Source organism: Labrus mixtus, chromosome 7 (genome assembly GCF_963584025.1).
Source record: "Labrus mixtus chromosome 7, fLabMix1.1, whole genome shotgun sequence".
NCBI classification, from domain to species: Eukaryota; Metazoa; Chordata; class Actinopteri; order Labriformes; family Labridae; genus Labrus; species Labrus mixtus.
Window position 1 is genome coordinate 6,465,653 of NC_083618.1, and position 19,128 is coordinate 6,484,780.

At 41.6% G+C, this 19,128-nt stretch overlaps 1 protein-coding gene and 1 long non-coding RNA gene across 2 annotated transcripts in view; one reads left to right on the forward strand and one right to left on the reverse strand.

The window, feature by feature from the left end:
* The window catches only part of LOC132977629 (uncharacterized), an 18,796-nt gene extending 1,240 nt beyond the window's left edge, over positions 1–17,556 (reverse strand). The window contains exon 1 of the long non-coding RNA XR_009673840.1: positions 17,114–17,556. This is a non-coding gene — a long non-coding RNA (uncharacterized LOC132977629). The remainder of the gene's footprint in view (positions 1–17,113) is intronic.
* Positions 6,024–17,090, forward strand: LOC132977628 (inter-alpha-trypsin inhibitor heavy chain H3-like). Its single transcript, XM_061042359.1, has 21 exons — positions 6,024–6,172; positions 6,454–6,483; positions 6,747–6,770; positions 10,096–10,250; positions 10,419–10,523; positions 10,721–10,883; positions 11,000–11,110; positions 11,244–11,372; positions 11,711–11,827; positions 11,910–12,078; positions 12,185–12,310; positions 12,429–12,601; positions 12,858–13,043; positions 13,149–13,288; positions 13,471–13,631; positions 13,795–13,887; positions 14,229–14,342; positions 14,461–14,662; positions 14,788–14,960; positions 16,660–16,771; positions 16,903–17,090. Exons 1-21 carry the CDS (start codon positions 6,059–6,061, stop codon positions 17,039–17,041), a joined length of 2,736 nt encoding a protein of 911 aa, XP_060898342.1. The 5' UTR covers positions 6,024–6,058; the 3' UTR covers positions 17,042–17,090.
* Positions 17,557–19,128: the final 1,572 nt, after the last annotated feature.

The following is a 19,128-nucleotide window of genomic DNA, read 5'->3' on the forward strand; positions in this document are numbered from 1 at the left end:
GATTATTAGTGTTTGTTGATGTTGTTGTTGCTTTGGTTGTTTTAATATGTTTTAATATTCGATAGTCAATAATGGTTTGAATTGAATTGGGCAAAAGGATGACTATTTAGGCTTCTTTGATAACCCATAGTCAGTCAATAAATTGATACTAATAAAGCCAATTATTGTCTCTTTACACTTTACATAAAGCAGGTCTAAAATTAACTCTTAATTACATGATTAACAGAGACCCAAAGTCAATCGACCAATGAGGAAGCACTTGACGAAAGAGGGCAGGAAAGCATCCAATTAACAGGCAGAAAGCACAAGAAGAACCAGCGTCTTTAATGCCCACTTAGCCTTAATTCTGTCATAACGATACTACCATGGATAGATATTTGTTTTTTGTTTTTATTTAGCCTACTTTTATCATTTGGTTATTACATAGTCCTTTCCTACATAATATAAATATAAGACACGGTGGCCTATTTAAACAGCCAATACCATTGTTGGGTAAGGGTTTATGTTGCTGTTTTAATGCTTGTGGGTTTGTTGGAACAAATGGAGCTGGAAACACCTTTTTTATATCCCCTAATAATCTAAATACAATTCAGCAGCAAACTACAAGTTACCCATATGTTTTTTTATAATCTCTTTTTAAAAACTTAATTCATAAAAAATCAGCTGCTGCATTTTTTAAGTCCCTCTTTCTTTCAGAAGCTTATAAACCAGGATACTGGATAGTGCTTCACTTTTATAACCCACATACTGTTTGGCAGCAGAAAAATCCAGACCTTGGGTTTGGTTTTTGACCCTTTAACTTTAGCTGTCCACCCACACAAATGTTTGCCTAAAAATCTATATTGTTTGTGTTTGATAGGACTCCAAATGAAATGCCATAACTGACTGCCTAATATTTGCCAACAGTGTTCTTCATTGGCCATTTGATTTCTTGTGTATTCCTTAAAACATGAAAACCATTAATCAGTTGGATGATTAGATGAGCTGAAAGCTGTGTTTACTGTTTCTAATTCTTCAACAGGGAACCAGGCGAGAGCCAGTTTTACACATTAAACTAAAGACATTTTTGTTCTCATTCTCATTTTCATTCTTCCCTTAAAGACACCTGAGGGGAATTCCTTACCTTTTCAGGATGAGCAGTCACCTGGTTTAAGCATCGGTTTCTCTAATGATACATGTGTGTGTTTTTCTCTTTGTTTAGAGCGTATGGGTAAAACGGCTCCGTCTGTTTTCAGCGGTGTGAGGTCAGGGACGGAGACAGCCCTGAGCAAGCCTGCTGCTCCCAAAGCTCCTGGTGGCAGTGTGTTCAGCAAATAGACACACACTGCAGGAAGAAATAACACACCCTGAAGTGTGAATGTTTCTCAGTCAAAGCTGAATCTGCATATTGATTACAAAAAAAAAAGTGTTTTAAGAAGTAATGTTTAAGTGAGATAGTTTTGTGCCAGCACTGTGGGTGGACATCATCTGCTATGTAAGCAGTCTTTGTCATTTGTATATTGCACAGTACACTAAACTTGGATATAGATGCAGGTTTGGATTATGCAGCTGTAAATGAATAGTGACATTTCTGTGTCAGTGTTGAAAATATTGTTTAATCATTTGACTGTTTGAGTTTTTGTACGTTTCTTTGAGAAAAAAAAAATCACATATCTTAAATGTAGTTGTGTGTTAATAAACTGCAAAAGGGACCCATTTCTAGGAATATATACTTAGGGTTTGAAAAGAACACTTGTCTGATGGTCACATACTGGTAAACAGTAGTTGTTGGTTGTAACCTCATCAAGAAAATCAAGTTGGACCGTCAATCAACTGCACAGTGATAGTGACCGACATAATCAATCAATCAATCAATTTTTATTTGTATAGCGTCAACTCATAACAAGTGTTATCTCGAGACACTTTACAAGAAGCAGGTAAAATACCTTACTCTTTGTCTGTTAACATTACAAAAGAGCAGGTAAAAAGACCTTACTCATTGTTATGTTACAAAAAGCAAGTAAAAGACCTTACTTATTGCTATGTTATAAAGATCCGGCCTATCCATCATGAGCACTTTAGCAAAGCAGCAAAAGTTGTAGTGTTCTGGCAAGCCGTCAACCGACGATCTTTAGGAGCCTAGGAGAGCTCAAGAGCTCCCAGGAAAGTGGGTGGTTAGTGACTGAGATTTATAGATAGATACATGCAGTAATATGATGTACTGTATATGCACACAGAGAGAGAGAGAGAGAGAGAGAGAGAGAGAGAGAGAGAGAGAGCTCAGGGTGCCAGTTCCCCCGGTAGTCTAAGCCTATAGCAGCATAACGAAGAGCTGGTCTACACCAGCACCAGCCCTAACTATAAGATTTATCAAAAAGGAAAGTTTTAAGTCTATTCTTAAAAATATAGACTGTGTCTGCCTCCCGGACCCCGGCTGGAAGGCGGTTCCAGAGGAGAGGAGCCCGATAACTGAAGGCTTTACCTCCCATAGTACACTTGGAGACTGTAGGTACCACCAGCAGGCCTGCACTCTGGGACCGCAATGCTCTCGAGGGACAGTACGGCACTAGTAGCTCCTTCAGGTAAGATGGTGCCTGGCCATTGAGAGCTTTGTAGGTGAGAAGAATGATCTTGAATTCTATTCTAGACTGTATAGGGAGCCAGTGCAGAGAAGCCAGGACAGGAGTGATGTGGTCCCATTTCCTGGTTCTGGTCAGTACACGAGCTGCAGCATTCTGGACCAGTTGAAGAGTCTTTAGAGATTTGCCAGAGCACCCTGACAAAAGAGAGTTACAATAATCCAGTCTGGAGGTGACAAATGCATGAACTAGTTTTTCTGCATCACTTTGCGACAGGATATTCCTGATCTTGGATATATTACGAAGGTGAAAGAAGGCTGTTCTTGAAACTTGACTGATGTGAGAGCTAAAAGACAAAAGGCAAAAAGAACTCCTAGATTCCTAACAGTGGTGCTAGATGCCAGGCTGATGTCACTAAGGACAGTCAAATCACTAGAAAAAGTCTCTCTGAGGTTCTTAGGGCCTAGCACAATAACTTCAGTCTTGTCTGAGTTAAGTAGCAAAAAAATTCTGGTCATCCAGGTCCTAACGTCCTTAAGGCACGTTTCTAGCTGACATAACTGACTGGTACCATCGGGCTTCATTGATACATAAAGCTGAGTATCATCTGCATAACAATGAAACTGTATGGAGTGTTTCCTCATAATATTTCCCAGAGGAAGCATATATAATGTAAAGAGAATTGGTCCAAGCACTGAACCTTGTGGGACTCCATGGCAAACTTTAGTGTGGATAGAGGACTCATCATTAACATGTACAAACTGAGATCGGTCTGATAAGTAAGATTCAAACCAACTTAAAGCAGTCCCTGTAATTCCAAGCAAATGCTCCAGTCTGTACAACAGGATCCGATGGTCAATGGTGTCAAAAACAGCACTAAGATCTAACAAGACGAGCACAGACAGAAGTCCCCTGTCTGAGGCTAGAAGTAGATCGTTTGTAACTCTAACTAGTGCAGTCTCAGTGCTATGGTGGATTCTAAATCCTGACTGGAACTCCTCAAATAAACTGTTGTCATGGAGAAAGTCACACAGCTGTTTAGCTACCACCTTCTCCAGGATCTTCGAGAAAAAAAGGAAGGTTGGATATAGGCCTGTAATTAGCCAGAGTTCCTGAGTCCAGAGTAGGCTTTGTAAGTAGAGGTTTGATTACCGCTACTTTAAATGCCTGGGGTACATAGCCTGCCAGTAAAGACAAATTGATCATATCTAATATGGAGTTGCTAACTAAGGGAAAGACTTCCTTAAACTTCCATAAAGTGCTAAGTTATGTTCACAATAACAATACTGTCCCATGTACACATAATACAACTGGGTTTAAGATTATACTGTAAAGAAGTTTAGGGTGAGTTGTGCATTCAGTCAGAGTCCGAGTTAAACACAGACACACACAAACCATCCTTAAGACATGAGCTGTGTCTCTTTTCAGGACTTTCATCCTTCGAATGACCCAGCCTTCATAGCCTCAGTTCAGGCCAAACTGAAATGAGACAGTCTGCTGGTTTCCCCGTTTGCATGAACAGCTGTTCCCACCCTTCACTTTTTATATCTAAGCCCCGCCTCTGTTGCCTATAGCAACAACATTAGTATTGGTAGATATTGGACTCAGTGGAATCCATGAACTTACATTCAAAAGTGTTTTACAGGTGCTGAATAGCCTACCAGTTATGTTGTGCGCCCCATGTGCCTACAGAGGTAGTCCTCATTGCAGAGGCTGTGGGTTCGAATCTGACCTCAGCCGTTTGCTGCATGCCATCCCCCCTTAGCTGTCCAATGAAGGCAAAAAGGCCCAATAATATAAAAAGTGTATTACTGTATTTAGGGTGTACCAGCTTGTTTGTATTATTGGACAAGGAATCTCTGTGTATGTTGGGCCACGAAGGATGCACCAAATAGATCCTTTGTTAGCCGGGAAAAGAAGGACGCATTTGTTTCAATCATTTAAAGAGGCCTTCGAAATGGGACAGCCTTTGATGTGCTGATGTGATTTGATTTGTCTTCAAATGTTCCCTCTGAAGGATGCAGCCCCTAAATGAGGAGATAGCCATGCTTGTGAATCATTGCTTACAGTAGGCTACTAAGCCAAACATGATGTTGACTTTTTGGGTTGAATAACCATCATCAGCACTGTGGCTGAAGCTAAGCAATAGGGAAAAGGTAAAATGATTATCTTTGGTTTTGTCTGAACACAACTTAAGATTCATCAAGATGCAAGACACATGACTCCCTTGAGGCACTATCAAGGCCTCTAATTGCTGATATATCAACTTAAGGGTGATCAAATGTCAGGACTCTGTTAAAGCTTGTTTCTGCTGCCCCCAAGTGGCAACGCAATAGTAAAATGAAATGTTTGAGCTTTGAGCAAAACAGTTGTTATTTTCATTTCCATCAAGGCCTTCATTGTATCAGTGTGAATATTGTGCTTACATTGTACTTGATAAAATTGACAACTACCGAACCAAATCATTCCATATGCACAGATCTCATCTTATAATCGTATCTTTGAACCCCTGATGAGAATCCAGCTCTGTCATTAGACGAGCACTTAACATGGTCAGGTATCTGACTAAATCTTTCTTTAACTAGCCTAACATATTGCAGACCTAAAGGTACACAAGCATAAAGGATTCAGGTTCAAAATCAGTGGGTCATTTTTATTTTTTTCCTCTTTCCCTTAAAACTGCATGTGCCAAACACAGTCCCACACGATGAAGATGACTCACCTAAAAGTAAACAGAATTGCACAAGTAGGAAAACAGTTGTGTGTGTTCACAAGGTCCACAGTTGCAGAACTCCTAATATCCACGCACAAGTCATCTGGTTGATTTCACCTTATGTATGTTGAGATAGAGATGTTTAGCTTGTGATGATGCACTATCAAAAACACTTTTTGGTCCAGCCAGCTCACTCCAGTTTAACATCACAATATCCCAATTCATCTACATGCACTTGGCCAAATCTAGCAATAATCAGTGTGTGTGTGTCTGGATAATTTGACTTAAAAGTACATACAGTAGTCTCTCTGATTTCCTTACACTGCTGTACTGTTTGCTTCCTTGCAAGGGGGAAATGACACAAACATACAGTACACGTTAAGTGAAGCAGTACAGGCTACTGTGTGAAAGAGTGCGCTAAGGAGGGAGTGAAGCAATGTTTGTCCACCCACATGTGGTAACTGGCAGAACTACTTTTACACAAATACACTACCTTTTATTATCAAAGTTTAGGGGATAACTACAATTTAGCTACAATATGAACTGAATGGTCTGGCACTTTGTCGGCAGTAGGAATAACCCCCAAAATGAAATAATTTAAAAATAAATCAATGCTTTAAAAAAAAAAATATATATATATTCATTCTGACTTCATGTTTCTGGTATCAATGTTTGTAGCTCAAGGACTTCAACACATTGAGGTCAGTCCTGTTGGTCAGTCCCTCCCCTTGGGCAGAGAGCTTTTTCTCAGCACTGAAGTCAGACACTATTCAGTAGAAGTTTGGTCATGTCTGGACTGCAGGGTGTTCGACTGCTGCTCCCGTGGGCTAGCGCCTGCCTTGCGCTGCTCAGCCTGGCCCAGGGAGCTGTGGTCATCTCCGGGGGCCATGAAACTCTGCAGGTAATTTTACACAACAACCTTTATATGCAAATATCTTAATTTAGAAATGCATCTTACATTAATAGTTGTTTAATTTCTCCAGTGTTGACTATACCTGGTGGTACCTGATTTTAGATTCAGTCTGTTTTTTTAATCAGCGGTGCATCACAAAGTGTGCTCTTTAGTTTTCAACTTTATTTCTACCCTGGTTTAACTGTTCTGAACATCTCCTCTTCATGCGTGTGTTTGTTTTCTAGTATTTTGGTTCCTTTTCGGTTTAATATGCTGTATTTGTATTTCAGGAGACAGGAGGAGCTACTAGACCTCTAAAGGTATCTGTAAAAAAAAACATACACCCAGTCAGTCCTGTCATAAGGTTAAAGATATTGTTTGCATTTTTCAGTTTGTGTGGAATTAAACAAACCTGGCAGTCATTGATGAATTTGAGATCTGAATCCACACTGAAGCGACATTTTAACCACTTATTATAAGTTCAATGTTTTAAGTACAATAATTTGATGTGATTTCAGTTTTGTGCAGTCTTAAGTTTTGATTTCTCCCTTTGTATTGTCTGTTTATTTTTTATTTTTTACAGAAAAGAAGTACAAATGATGCCATGGTAAGAAAAATATTCCAGTTGTATCTTCTTTTATTTGATAAATATCAGGTTCGGTTTAATAAGTCTTCATTAAATGGGCAAGGACAATGTAATGAAGCAGCTCGAACAGATACACGCTCAATAACGAGGGCGAAAAAGTAAACACCATAAATCACCAAACTAAGACACAAAAGGCCTTAAACTAAAAACTTTGTGCTGAACAAACTAGTCAAGTTTCAGTTTACAGCTACCCAACAAGAAGACTATGTTGCTGTTGTAGTGCAACCCCTCCTCAGCAGAGCAGATGTTTCTCAATCAATCAAGATAATAACTGTTTGTCTACAGAGATAAACCAGTTAGAAGCTATTTCTAAATGCAGGTTTACCAGATTTGAACTCTTCCCTAACAACAGCACCTGTCTCTTGAGTTGTGAGAGTAAGTGGTAAACAAATCAGTTTTAATGGTTCCATTTTTCTTTCAAAATCTTATTTTTATACCAGCCAAGACAAAAAATCGAGTGACATTTTTCATGCTTAAAGAAATATCGTTCTTTTTGTGCTTTATATAAATAAAGTTCTCAGATTTGTCGACCAATTTGCTTAATTTTGCACCTTAACTTTGGGCTGAAAGAAAATTTGTTGATCTTGAAGGCTGACGGCCACTTGGTCTTTATCTTATCACTTCCCCCTACTCACAAAGCACAATCGTATCCCATTGTTTATATCTTCCGGTGTCATCAGCGGATCTGTTCCTTCAGAATATTCTTGCGAGACTCGATGATTCCGAGTGACCAGATGCTGTCAGAACCTCTGCAGTGCTGAGCGTATGGAATGGCATGACCTTTAGGAACCTGTTGAGACCCCGCAGATCTAAAATAGGGCGAAGTCCACCGTCCTTCTTTGTGACAAGGAAGAACGTTGAGTAGTATCCACCGGGCTGAGCCACGGGTTCTACCGGCTCGATGGCACCCTTGACCAGGAGGGTAGAGAGCTCTTGGTCGAGAGCAAGGGCTTTTGCCGGGTCGCCTATGATGGTCATCCTGACCCAGCCAATGGCTGGGGGCCAGCGTCGGAACTGCAGTCTGTATCCCTGGGCTAGAGTGGAAACCACCCAAGCATCTGGTGTTGAAGCAGCCCAGTAGCTGAGCTGCTTCTGGGAAAAACAGCCGACAGCCGGCCCCAAGGCCTCAGGGCCTGGCCCCCCGGCGTCTAGAGGCTCCGGGGGGGCGGCGATTTGAGTCCCAGGTCCGAGGCTTCCTGGAGGGCAGGCAATCGTGGACCTCGGCTGCATGACGGCCAGGATGCTGTGCTGGGCGCTGAGGTTGCTGGTGACCACTGGCACCAGCTGGGGACTGAAACCGGCGCTGAGGAGGGACCACAGTACTCCTAGGCCTAACATGGGGAGGCAAGCTCCTGCTGGGACTAGAGAGCTGCTGCTTGGTCTGTCTAGCCTGAATAGACCGTTCAAGAGCCTCTAGAGCTGCTGATCCGAACAGCTCCCCAGGCTCCACTGGAACACTGCGCAGGATCCTCCTGCTTGCCTCAGTGAGGGGCGACTGCGCCAACCAAACCTGGCGGCGAGCCTGGACGAGTGTGGACATCACCCGTCCCAACTCCCTAGACATCAGCACGAAACTCTGTGGCAGATGCCGCCATTGAGAGGATGTCCTCCTCAATAACTGTAGTGGCATCAGGAGGAGCAGGCGGGACCACACTGACCCTACTCGCCTCAGTCTTCCTTGTGAAAAAGGCAGCCTTCATCTGATCAAGCTCTGCCGTAAGCTGGTCCACCCTGGATGCAAGCTTGGACTGCTTCCGGTTAGAGGCGCCCACAGTCTCAGCAGCTCTACGCTTCAACCGGCCAGGAGGGATCGTAACCGGCCCCTGAGCCGGAGTCAGCTGAGGAGGAGACAAATAAACTGGCGAGCTCACCCCCCCCAGAAGTTCCTCCACCTCAGACAGTCGAGCAGCCCTCATGGTCCGAGGCATGTAGCTGCAGTTCATGCAGGGATCCTCAGACAGGCCCTCTCTCAGGTGTTCAAGGCCCAGGCAGGAGGGACAGAAATCATGACCGTCCTCAGGCTGTATAGTAGCCATACAGGCAGTACAGCAGTGATTGCCCAAAATAGCCAGCACTGACTGAGGACACAACAACGAGCTGGGAGCAGGGAAGCGTAAACACTGCCTTCACCAACCAGTTGATATACAGAGAGCAGGCACTAGCAGGAACACTATACCAGAAGTTACTACACCTATGCTGGAGTGAGCGCGGAAACATAGCCTCTCCAACAAGGTGATCTGATGCGCTAATTACAAGCCGGCTTCGGGCGAAAACACCAGCCAACCAAACAGGACGCACCTATGTCGGGAGAGGGAGCGAACACATTGCCTTCACCGACAAAGGTTATGAGACAGAATAAACAGATAGAAACACAGTGGCCACCACTAGTTGTCTATAAGCGGAAGCGCTTCAACTAAACGACACTTAAGAAGTTGTTAAGTGTTAGGCCAGCATAGGTTTATTCTTTTTCTGCAAGTAAGATATGCAAACATATAACCATGTTCTTTAATCCAAGAAATCAGTTGCTCCCTTCAGGTCCAACAAACCTACTTCTCTCTCAATGCCCAGAATGAATGAAAACATGTAGATGCTTAGGCAAAGATTTAAAATTTGACCTAACAGACAACAGGAATGTCCACTGTGTCCATTCAAGGTATTTAAAGCAAAGAGATTTTAGGGTTAAACATTGTCATACTCTGAGAGTCAAATATCTGTCTGTGCCAGATATAAGATGCCACCTTGGAAAAATATTCCTCATTTCCTTTGGTTTTTACCCAGAAGATCTCAAATAAAACAGAAAGCATGCAGAGGGAATCAAGGCAGGAAGGAATAGCGTCACCCTGACTGAAGCAAACAGGAATCATGTAAAATGCCCTCAGCTCAGGCACACATGATTATTGTGTTGGTCACAGATAGATCTTGGATACAAGAAAAATAGACTCCCAGTAAAAAGTTGATAATGGTTGTTCAGAGTGGTTGGTAAAGTGAATAGACTGACAAACACACAGTATACTTTAAATATACACACCATATGTGTTTCGACATGCTGCACCCAGGCTGATTCACATAAACACTCTCTGAGTAGAACCAGTTACTAAATTATCTTTAACTCGTGTTTTTTAAGCTCTTATTGTTGTCTTATTTGATAGTATTTAAGGTGAATCCACCTGCAATTATCAAGTCAGTTTTGAAATGACACAAAAACAGCCGACTCTAAAGTTATCTAGAAAAGTGTGTGGATACGATGCTTGGGATCTCTTGCCTACACAGCCTCTCTTTCTGCCAGGTGGAGGTGTACAGCGTGACGGTGGACTGCACTGTGAGGTCTCGTTTTGCTCACACCGTCATGACCTCCAAGGCCCTGAACAAAGCGAACACCTCCCAGGAAATCTTCTTTGAAGTGCAGCTGCCCAAGACCGCCTTCATCAGTAACTTCAGCATGTCCGTTTGCCACGTTAAAATTTTCACCCTGTACCCAGTGTTTGCTTGTATCATGTTGCTTTTTGAGACAGATATTATCACCGCTTCTCTTGTGCTTGAAAGCTCATTTCTCTTAATGATACAGTTGGCAGAGTTCAAGAGCAACATTATGTTCTCTATCTTTCACAGGGAAATTGAAGGTCAGGTGTACGTTGGGGAAGTGAAGGAGAAAGAGAAAGCCAAGAAGCAGTATGAAAAGGCTGTTTCCTCTGGACAAACTGCTGGACTGGTGAAGTGAGTCTGTGAGGATGAAATATTCATGAAGCAAACACAGCAAGAAACACACAGAAAATCAAAGTGGATCTCCATTTAGATTTTCACACTCCTTTGATCTTAGTCGTTTGGTGTAAGCTGGTTACTAGTCTACATTTATTAGTCATGGTTTTTTGAAGTGGATCTTTGATGATTGTTCTCTCTCTGTTTCATTATAGAGCTTCTGGGAGAAAGATGGAGAAGTTTTCTGTGTCCGTCAATATCGCAGCAGAAAAAAATGTGACTTTTGTTCTGACTTACGAGGAGCTCCTTCAGAGGAAGCTGGGCCAGTATGAGATTCTGACTCAAATTAAACCCAAACAGAGGGTCCAGGAGTTTCAGGTGAATCTGATTCTGTTCTGCTGTGGCCTTGTGATTTGGTCCTTTCAGATCTTTTAAATGAGCTATTTACAAATGGTCTGTCTGTCTGTCTGTCTTTTTGCCTGTGTGTATGACAGATTGTGACAAACATCTATGAGCCACAGGGCATTTCTTTCCTTGATGCCCATGCTACCTTCCTGACCAATGATTTGCTCCCTCTGGTGGAGAAAACTGTAACAGACAAAAAGGTACATGGTCCCTGGAGGAAGTTTTCTCATGCTTTGCCTGCAGTTCGTGGATCAGACTTCCACCCTTTTTACATGAAAGACATTATTGACCCAAAGATTTGAGTTCAGCTGACTGTGTGTATCATGTTGTCAGGCACACATCTCTTTCTCACCAACCATGGAACAGCAGAGGAGTTGTCCTGGTTGTGATGGAACCTTCATTGATGGAGATTTTGTCATCAAATATGACGTAAACAGAGCGACCAGCATTGGGGACATTCAGGTATGCTGTCACTCAAACAACTAAAAACAGATTAAAAAAACTAAAAAAATGGGAAGAATGATTCCAATGTCTGTATTTTGGCACATTTATAGTCAAAGGCAGAATTGGTAATGTTTCTCGATCAGTCTGAAGAAACCTCAGTTAAATCATGCAGAATTCCTTACATCATAATTGCTTATTTTTCATGTTGCATTTTATAATTAATGTCTTCCATACTTGAAATATTATTTATCATTACTATACATATACTATAAAAAAGTGTAAAATTGCACAAGAACATATAGGTCTATAAATTACAGTATGTTTATTACTGCCCTTTATTATTCTTTCCCCTTCAGATTGTAAATGGGTACTTTGTACACTTTTTCGCTCCACCTCACCTGCCCAGAGTCCCGAAGAATGTGGTGTTTGTGATTGACAGGAGCATTTCAATGAGTGGAAGAAAGATTGACCAGGTGGGGGACTGTTCAGACTGCAAATGTAGTTATAAAATGTTAGTGTCCACATGCACACGTTTTTCTTATGACCTCTGTGTAGACACGAGAGGCAATGCTGGCCATCCTCAAAGACATCCATGAGGAGGACCATTTTGCCATTGTCCTGTTTGGTAGCCAGGTCGATCCCTGGAGATCAACACTTTCCAAAGCAACAGAAGAAAACGTGAATGAAGCCATGGCATTTATCAGGCAACTAGATATCAGAGGATGTAATGATCTTACTAACCTTTTTATACATAATGTCCTCACTTCAAAATACAATTTAAAAACCATTTCTGTGATCTGATTACATTTTCTTATGTGTTTACCATCTAGCAACCAATTTTCATGATGCATTGTTGGACAGTGTGAAAATGCTTGTCAGCGACAGAAAGGAGCAAAGGATCCCAGAGAGGAGCATTGATATGGTTATTGCACTGACTGATGGAATGCCAAATGGGGGTGAGTGTGCACATACTGTAAGGTATATTTTGTGTGAGTGCACGTTTGATTGTTGTAATTAATGTTTAACATCAAATTAAGTATATAACTTAGGTAAGAATTATTTTGTATTTTGAAGGCCCCGCTAGGATCCTGGAGAATGTGCGCCCTGCTATGGGTGGAAACATTTCTCTGTTCTGTCTTGGATTTGGAAATGATGTGGATTACACCTTCCTGGATTCGTTGAGCAAACAAAACAAGGGATCGGCCCGCAAAATTTATGAGGGATCAGATGCAACACTTCAACTTCAGGTGGAAAGTTTAGGCTGTGAACACATTTACAAGACTATAATTACTTCACAGTTTTCTACATTTATAGCATGACTACATTTTGATTAAGCTAAAATACTCAACTCAACCCAGTTGAGTTGAGTATTTTAGCTGGTTTACCAACCTTTCATACGTAAAAATGTGCAGCCCGGAGTGCATCACAAAAGAACAGTCTCATACTGTAACACATTTTGTACAAACACTGGTGATACATTGTGTGTGTGGGGATTTGTCGCAGGGTTTTTATGAGGAGGTGTCCAGCCCTCTTCTTTTGGAGGTTGACCTGCGTTATCCTGACGAGGCAGTGGACTTTCTCACCACTAACCACTTCAACCAGCTATTTAACGGCTCCGAGATCGTGGTGGCCGGAAAACTGGAGGACAACGACCTTGACAACTTCATGGTGGAAGTGGTTGGCCAGGGGGTGAGGACAAAGAAACTGTATCAATACAATTGTGAGGTGATAGATGAGGTTTGTTTATTAATCTGTTTTTAGAGACTATTAGTCCTCTTTGTCCCTCCTGCTTAGTTTGAAGAGGACTTCAAGGTGCAGGGACAGGCCGGTGCTGTAGACTGGGACGTGATGTACCCTGATGAGGAATACATTTTTGGAGATTTTACAGAGCGTCTTTGGGCCTATCTAACCATCCAGCAGCTACTGGAGAAAAGGTGAGTTTGAGCAATTTCACTCAAGCTGATACCTGAAACTTTTTCATTGGAAATCTGTATGTAATTTTTATAATTTAAAACCTTCATCAAAGATGCATCCACAAATCGTCTGAGAGCTAAGAATGGATCACACAAAACTAATTCACCAATTTCAACCAAGCCACATATTTTTCTACTTTCAGTAAGAGTGGTATCACTGGTGAGAAAGAGAATGCCACGGCAAAGGCCCTGGAAATGTCCCTGCGGTATAGCTTCGTAACCCCTCTCACTTCCATGGTGGTCACTAAGCCTGAAACTGAGGATGGAACAGAAAGCCCGCTCATTGCTGATAAACTGACTGAGGGTAAGAGAGTCAGCCATTTGACCTACAGTATGTGTGAAACAAAACCTAACATTCGCAAACCGCATTCATTTTCAACTATTGTGGGTACCTGAAGGTGGTGCTCAAGTTAAAACTTTAGCTTAAATTCACACATTTGTTTTTTGTCATCTGTTTATTTTGACAGAGCAAAGACAAGAGTCAGAAAGACGGAATCCATTTCGACATTATGCCCCTCCAGCATACTCGTATAGTTATCAGTCAACACCCTCCTATTTCGGTAAGTCATTTTTTGCATAGCTGGCTTGATGGTTCTAGGAAGAACTGTGTTACTCTTCTAGTCAGTTGTTTTGTCAGTCTATCTAAACTACTTGTTAAATTGTCCTGACATGATGTATCTCACTCACTTTAATATTACCCTGACTCCTCTCCTAACATTTATGAGCACGTTGAATTTAGCCCAAAAGCCCCACTGTGCACAAGCTCACAGAGCTGCTTGCATTGCTGTACACTTAGTTTTGTTGTCATGTAGGAGCCAAAATGTTGAGCGAAGACTACATATAAAACAAAACTATTACTCATTTTGTTTATCACTTCCATTTACTTTGTTGTCACCCGCAGTGGACGGGGATCCTCATTTCATGATTGAGCTCCCAGACAGAGAAGACGCACTGTGCTTCAACATCAACGACAAACCAGGAACCATTTTCAACCTGGTCAGAGACCTTAAACAAGGTCAGCCATGAGCCATTTTTGAGCATGAGCCATGAGTCCAAGATTTTATACATTTTTCCTCATGTGCCTGAAAATTACACCCAGCTGTGAGTGACGGAATCCCCTATTGTTTCTTCAGGTATTTTGGTCAATGGCGAGATCATAGGCGACAAGATGATTCCCCCTGATGGGAAAATTAACACCTACTTTTGGCGTTTTGGCATCATCCACAAGACTCTGGGGGTGAGGCTGATTGTGAGCACTCAGGACGTCTCGGTGTTTCAGGATGGCCAACTGGTCAAGCTGCGGTGGTCTGATTCAGCTTCACTCAAAGGATCCAAGTGAGTGGCTGCATGTCCCATGGTTACCTCATTCAATAAGAGAAAACTATTCCTCTACATGAGTCAAAAATCCAGTTGAGAATAAATGCTTACCATCTTGTTCCCCTCACCCTCATATCCTCCAGTGTGGATATTCTCTTGACCAAGGATCGCAGCCTCACAGTAACTCTGAAAGATTCAGTCAAGTTTGTCATCCTGCTACACAAAGTGTGGGAGAAGCACCCGTACCACAGGAACTACCTGGGTTTCTACACCCTGGACACCCACCTCCTGTCATCTTCGGTTCACGGCCTGCTAGGTACAACTTGTTAAGTTATTAGAGAGAATTACATCATAATGACTGATAATAGGGGAATGTTCGCTGTAGCATTTCTTCTTGGGTATACAGCAATACCCTCACTTTCTGTATAGTGTATTTTTGATTCCAGCAGCAACAGCAACACTGTGTGCAACCTCCACAACATCACTACACTGTTAATGCTCCAGACAATGACCTGCCTGGTTCACACATCAGGTCAAAGTCTATTCAATTTGATTTGGACTGCAGGACAAAGTCAGTTCAATGTAAACTGCTTCAGACATTTATATTGGCACATGTCCCCCAGGAAACGTCTGGTCATGTAAAGTAGTGCATGTCATGAGTAGAAAGGGCTTTAGGTTCAACTACTACCTTTGCACCTTTGGCCATTACTATGTTCAGTCTTTTGGAACTATATTGGAAACGATCATAGTGTTCAGTTGTAATCAGAAATACCCTAACACTCTGAAATGGGTTGTCAGGCCACAACAGTGACACAAACTGGTGCCACAACTGGAAAACTCTACCATGGGAAATTGACTTTCTCTTTTACTTTGGTATTTTAAGATTGTGTTAAAACTTACTGCCACCACTCCAAACATAAAGAAACCAGATGGATTAATATCTCCTTGTAAATAGTTATGATTTGGTTTTAGTTTTTAAATCTGTATCAAGACAGTAAACACGGGAGCAAAGAGGGGACTGCCTCTTGTTTCCTTCTTACATACAGCAGTACACTGTGAGTTAACTGTTAGCTTTGATTTTAGAGTTATTATTGGATATGTGCTATATTTGGTTCTTTAAATGCAAAACTATATGTATACAATAACCCCAAATTGCAAGCTTAATAAACAGTCTCAGATTTCCTTTCATATCTGAGCACAATATCTTATGCTCTGATTTGCAATTAAGGAATCAAATTGAGGAATCATTCTTCAGGGACTTCACGTGCACTTGAGGTCAAGAAGGAGCATATCTCAGTATTTTATGTTGGTGTATTGGTCCTAATGATATGAGACACAGCAAACCTTTTAGAGGAAATATAGGTATTATAAGTGCGTCTTAAACACAGAATTTTACAGTAGGCTATATCAATTAGGTGTTATAAGAATCCTACACCAAAGGGCTCGAAATGTACCCACAATAACAGGGGGTAAGATTAAAGAACAGAAACATATCGGATAGATGTGTGGCTAACCTAACTTGGCCTTCATCAAAACCTAAAAGAAACACGATATCAACTTGAAGAAGAAAACAACTGAGGTCTTAAAGAGGTCATCTATGTTAAACTGGAACAACGATCCCTTAGCAGAGGCTACCACCAAAATCTTATGCAGTTTTTTATTTCCTGTCCAACAGTTGAAGCATTATTCACACTCTGGATCAATTGTGACCCAAACAACTCACAATGTGTATTAACCAAGCAGAAACCCCTGGTGCTGAAAAATGAAGCCAATGCTGATGTGAAAAACAGTGCAGCACCTTGAGTTTACACTTGAGACTGGCTGCAAAAGCCAAGGAGCCCGTTTAACACCTATATTATTATACACCTATATATTACTGCCCATTATGCAGCAGAAATAAACATGTTTACTTTCTGGTTTAAAGATCATATTTTATTTAACATTAGGGAACATTTAGGGATAGAATAAATGTACTTCAAAATGATATTTACCTCTGATAATTTGTCATCCTCCAGGTCAGTTTTACCATGGGATCAATTATGAGGTGTCAGACCTGCGTCCAGGTGAAGTCACAGAGAAACCAGATGCCACCATGTTTGTGAAAGGACGGGAGCTCAATGTGACAAGGTACATGCCAAAATGAATAGTCAGCATGTAACATGTGTGCTGATTTCATATATGGCTGTTGGTTTGTAATGTGCACTTGAAATATCTGTTAGTGTACATACTGTAAAATGTCTGTGTGTGTGTGTCCACAGAGGCTGGCAGAGAGACTTCAGGAGGGATGTGAAGAAAGGAGACAATGTCCCCTGCTGGTTCGTTCACAATAATGGAACAGGCCTCATCGATGGCGAAGCATCAGACTACATTGTGTCAGGCCTTTTTAAAACTGTTTAAGAACAGGCTATACATCACTGTCTACCAGAAATCATTGTCCAGTCTTTGATTCGGGTCTTCTTCTTGTTCAACCTCAAAAACATAATTCTACAATTCTACAATTCACTTAGCAGACGCTTTTATCCAAAGCAACGTACATCAGAGAGTAAGTACAACACAAGCAAGGATCTAGAAAAAAGGGAACAATGTCAGTAAGAGCAAACGATCAGCTTTGAGTCTGATTGGACACACAGGTGCTGACAGGAAGTGACCAGAGGCAAAGCACAACATTGACGGCAGTTCTTGAGAGCTCTAATCAGTATAGAAACCATCTTATAAGTCATCGTCATCAAACAAAAACCATCATCATTACCATCATCATAATCATCAATAATATGGAGACCATCATCATTAGTTAGTAGGTATTCATGAAAGAGCTGGGTCTTTAGCTTTTTCTTAAAGGTGCAGAGGGACTCTACAGATCGAATGGAGTTTGGAAGTTCATTCCACCACCGGGGGGCAACAGAGGAGAAGAGTCTAGTCAGAGACTTAGGGCCCTGCTGTGAAGGTTGGATCAGACGCCTTTCATTGGCAGAGCGAAGTGGGCAGGAGGGAGTGTAGACCTGGATTAGAGAGTTAAAGTAAGGAGGAGCCGTTTTTGTCGCTGTTTTGTAAGCGAGCAGCAGAGTTTTAAATTTGATGCGAGCAGTAACTGGGAGCCAGTGTAAGGAGATGAACAGCGGAGTGACATGTGCTCTTTTAGGAAGGTTGAAGACCAGTTGTGCTGCTGCATTTTGTATCATTTGCAGAGGTTTGATAGTGTATGTAGGAAGACCTGCCAGTAGAGAGTTGCAATAGTCGATGCGTGATATCACAAGAGCCTGTACCAGGAGCTGTGTCGCGTGTTCTGACCATAGACTGTAAATATTACTGGACGAACCCTGACCCGTCTGTTACATAGGCAGCAAATGAGTCCAATCGAGGGCCGCATCCATATTGGATTTGCAGTCTCAACCTAACTTCGGATCAACCTAGAAACAGCAGTAAGGCGGGACCGGCGGGACTTAACTCCGCCCATTCAGCGCGACGTTAGCAGTCCACTTGACAACATAGCTAACGGCTAGGCTGCTATCATCCCCTATTCCTGAGAAAACTCTATAAACAGTAAGTTAACATTTAACTTTTCTACAACACAGTTAAAACGAATTATATTCAACCCAAATATTTAATTAAAGTCTTAAACCTACACTTTTTTAAATATACAACTATGGTTATTAGTTATTTGTCAGAGCAGTTAGACTTTGTCAGTGTTAGCAGAGAAATACATTTGCAAAGTTTTATCCATAGACTGTAAATAAATATGTTTATCTGCATAAACATATCTGAATGAAAACATCCAGAAGAAATCAATATTACAAAACATACAGTTCATGTTACTGTTGTGACAAAAAGAGGAATGTCTGTGTCTTATATTTACTGATGTCAACAGTGATGTGGGTGAACATGACAATTGAAAAATAATTATTTAGTATTTATTATAAGACATTTGTTTTCTATAGAACCCCATGAAGTCATGGAGTCTGTGGACAGTGTCAGCTTCACACCAAAGACTGTAAGTATTAGAAAAAATAATGTTTAAGACAGGCATCTATTGTTAGGAGTTGCAGCTACCTTGTTCAATATTATTCCTGCAGATGTGGCTAATAAAAAAACACCCTGAGCTGTCACATGTAGTTAACTGTACATTTTGTCTTGTCTGAGGCATTAATTGAACACCTTTGTATTTCTCCTATAGACACAGTGTGGATTATTGGTGACTTGTCCGTCGAGGTGCCCAGAGAGCTGCAGAGACAGAGGAAGAAACCTGAGCCTCAACAACATCTGTATTTGTTGGTTCTTCTGGGGTGGACTTCGGTTGCTTCTCCTCAACAACTCGCTGTGAGGGAGGTCTCCCCCGGATGGCCTGAGTGATGTCACCCACAGGCTGAGAGCTGGAGTTTTAAGCCTCTTGACAAACCGTTACACCGCAACCGCCTGTCAAGCTGGTCAGCTACACGCCTTATTGTGAATAACTCTTATCCTTCATCAAATCAAACGACCCCCGTACA